The sequence below is a fragment of the Echinococcus granulosus genome (genome assembly GCF_000524195.1).
Source record: "Echinococcus granulosus chromosome Unknown EG_S00368, whole genome shotgun sequence".
Lineage (NCBI taxonomy): Eukaryota > Metazoa > Platyhelminthes > Cestoda > Cyclophyllidea > Taeniidae > Echinococcus > Echinococcus granulosus.
Window position 1 is genome coordinate 7,764 of NW_020170748.1, and position 1,465 is coordinate 9,228.

Consider the following 1,465-nt stretch of genomic DNA (forward strand, 5'->3'; position numbering starts at 1 on the left):
GTAAATGTTCCGATTGTGGCACTGGTAGATAAGGGTAGTTCATTTAGGTGAACACACTATGCAGCTTCAGCAAGCCGCAACATTTCACAGCAAGAAACGCACACAGCATGTTAATGGGCAGTGTTTATGATAGAATTTGTGCGAGTGGAATTGGCGCAACGCAAATCGCATACACTGTCATGCACACTTCACAAAGTGACATCGCAGCAACAAGATTGCCATGCCATGATATGTGGGTGTGTTTCCCGTTGTAAAGTGGCTCAAACAGGCTGTCTTATCTAAGCTGTCTGACTAATATACGCTTGCAAAATATGTGCACAGATCTGCAGCACCTCAAATCATGTCCTATGACTACAATGCATTTTCAGCCAACTGCAGCAAAATAATTTAATCCACTACTGACGTAACAGAAAGACAATAAGACCAAGTCGGACCCACGCATGACATGGGGATCAAGATTTGCGGCAAAACATAAATGAAGAGCAACGCTGCGCACTCTCCCTACCCTTTGCTCAATCACGTTTTACATGTGGTTCTTTGTAATGGCAAATGTGCAGATGGTGCCTACTCAAGTCCTGCAATCGCCCCATTTGTGAGTGCATCATTTCAGCATTCTTGATTGCTACGTGACAGAAAATAAAACTGAGCTAGAATATGGCTGGTCTTACTCCACGCTTCTGCAGGACTGGTGAATGTGGGAATGGAGAGTGGTATAAACACCAAGATATATGCTAGTAAGCTGAGATAAAGCTGACCCATCATAGTTCACTCTGCATACTGTTTAAGGGCATTCCATTGCTAGAGCACACCTAAATTCGACAAATCGCTTGCCCTGCCTATAATTAGCACAATCAGTTTCATGTTGATGCACCAAATTACTTTGCTTCTGATGAATGTTAGACGGCGATAAGGAAAGCCGCACCATACTATTTGCAATTCCTTATACATTATATATAGTAGCCAGATATTCAGGTTAGTGAGTTACTCACCTATAGGCATGCGCTAGTTTATTCGGCGAAACTATACTTTTGTGTAGGTGTTGGAACTCCTGTATACGAATAATAGGTGCGAAATAATGAAGTGACCATTAGAATCCTAAAAGCTTGCCCTATTTTGCCTCATGAGCGTAAAAACATTTCTGATCTGAAATATCGAAACAAAAGTGACAAGAATGGAGTAAACATGACAAAATCTTGTATTTTGAAGTATGTGTACAATGTAAGAGGTCAATTTGCTGTCAAGTAAGTACGAAGGAATGGCAACTGATGAGTTTCCAGCTAAAAGGAAATCTGCGATGGGGAAAGATTGGTTTGACGAGAGTGAGTTATGGGCAGTGGCAGTTCATATATTTTTGAACGTACGATATCATTTCGGATAGAATTAGGCATGGATATACAAGTAAAACATCATTGTCCAGAAATGTGCACTTACTCACTTCGTTTTGCCAAGAGCACGACTTGTCAGA

The 1,465-nt window shown here is 41.2% G+C and overlaps 1 protein-coding gene across 1 annotated transcript in view; it reads left to right on the forward strand. All coding sequences in view use genetic code 11, as the record gives it.

Moving 5' to 3' along the window:
- EGR_11082 (hypothetical protein) overlaps positions 1–1,465 on the forward strand; it is a gene marked incomplete at both ends in the record, with an annotated part of 3,640 nt that overhangs the window by 1,144 nt on the left and 1,031 nt on the right. The window contains one exon of the mRNA XM_024500331.1: positions 1,066–1,241. Within this exon, the coding sequence (XP_024345255.1) occupies positions 1,066–1,241 (176 nt within the window). The remainder of the gene's footprint in view (positions 1–1,065; positions 1,242–1,465) is intronic.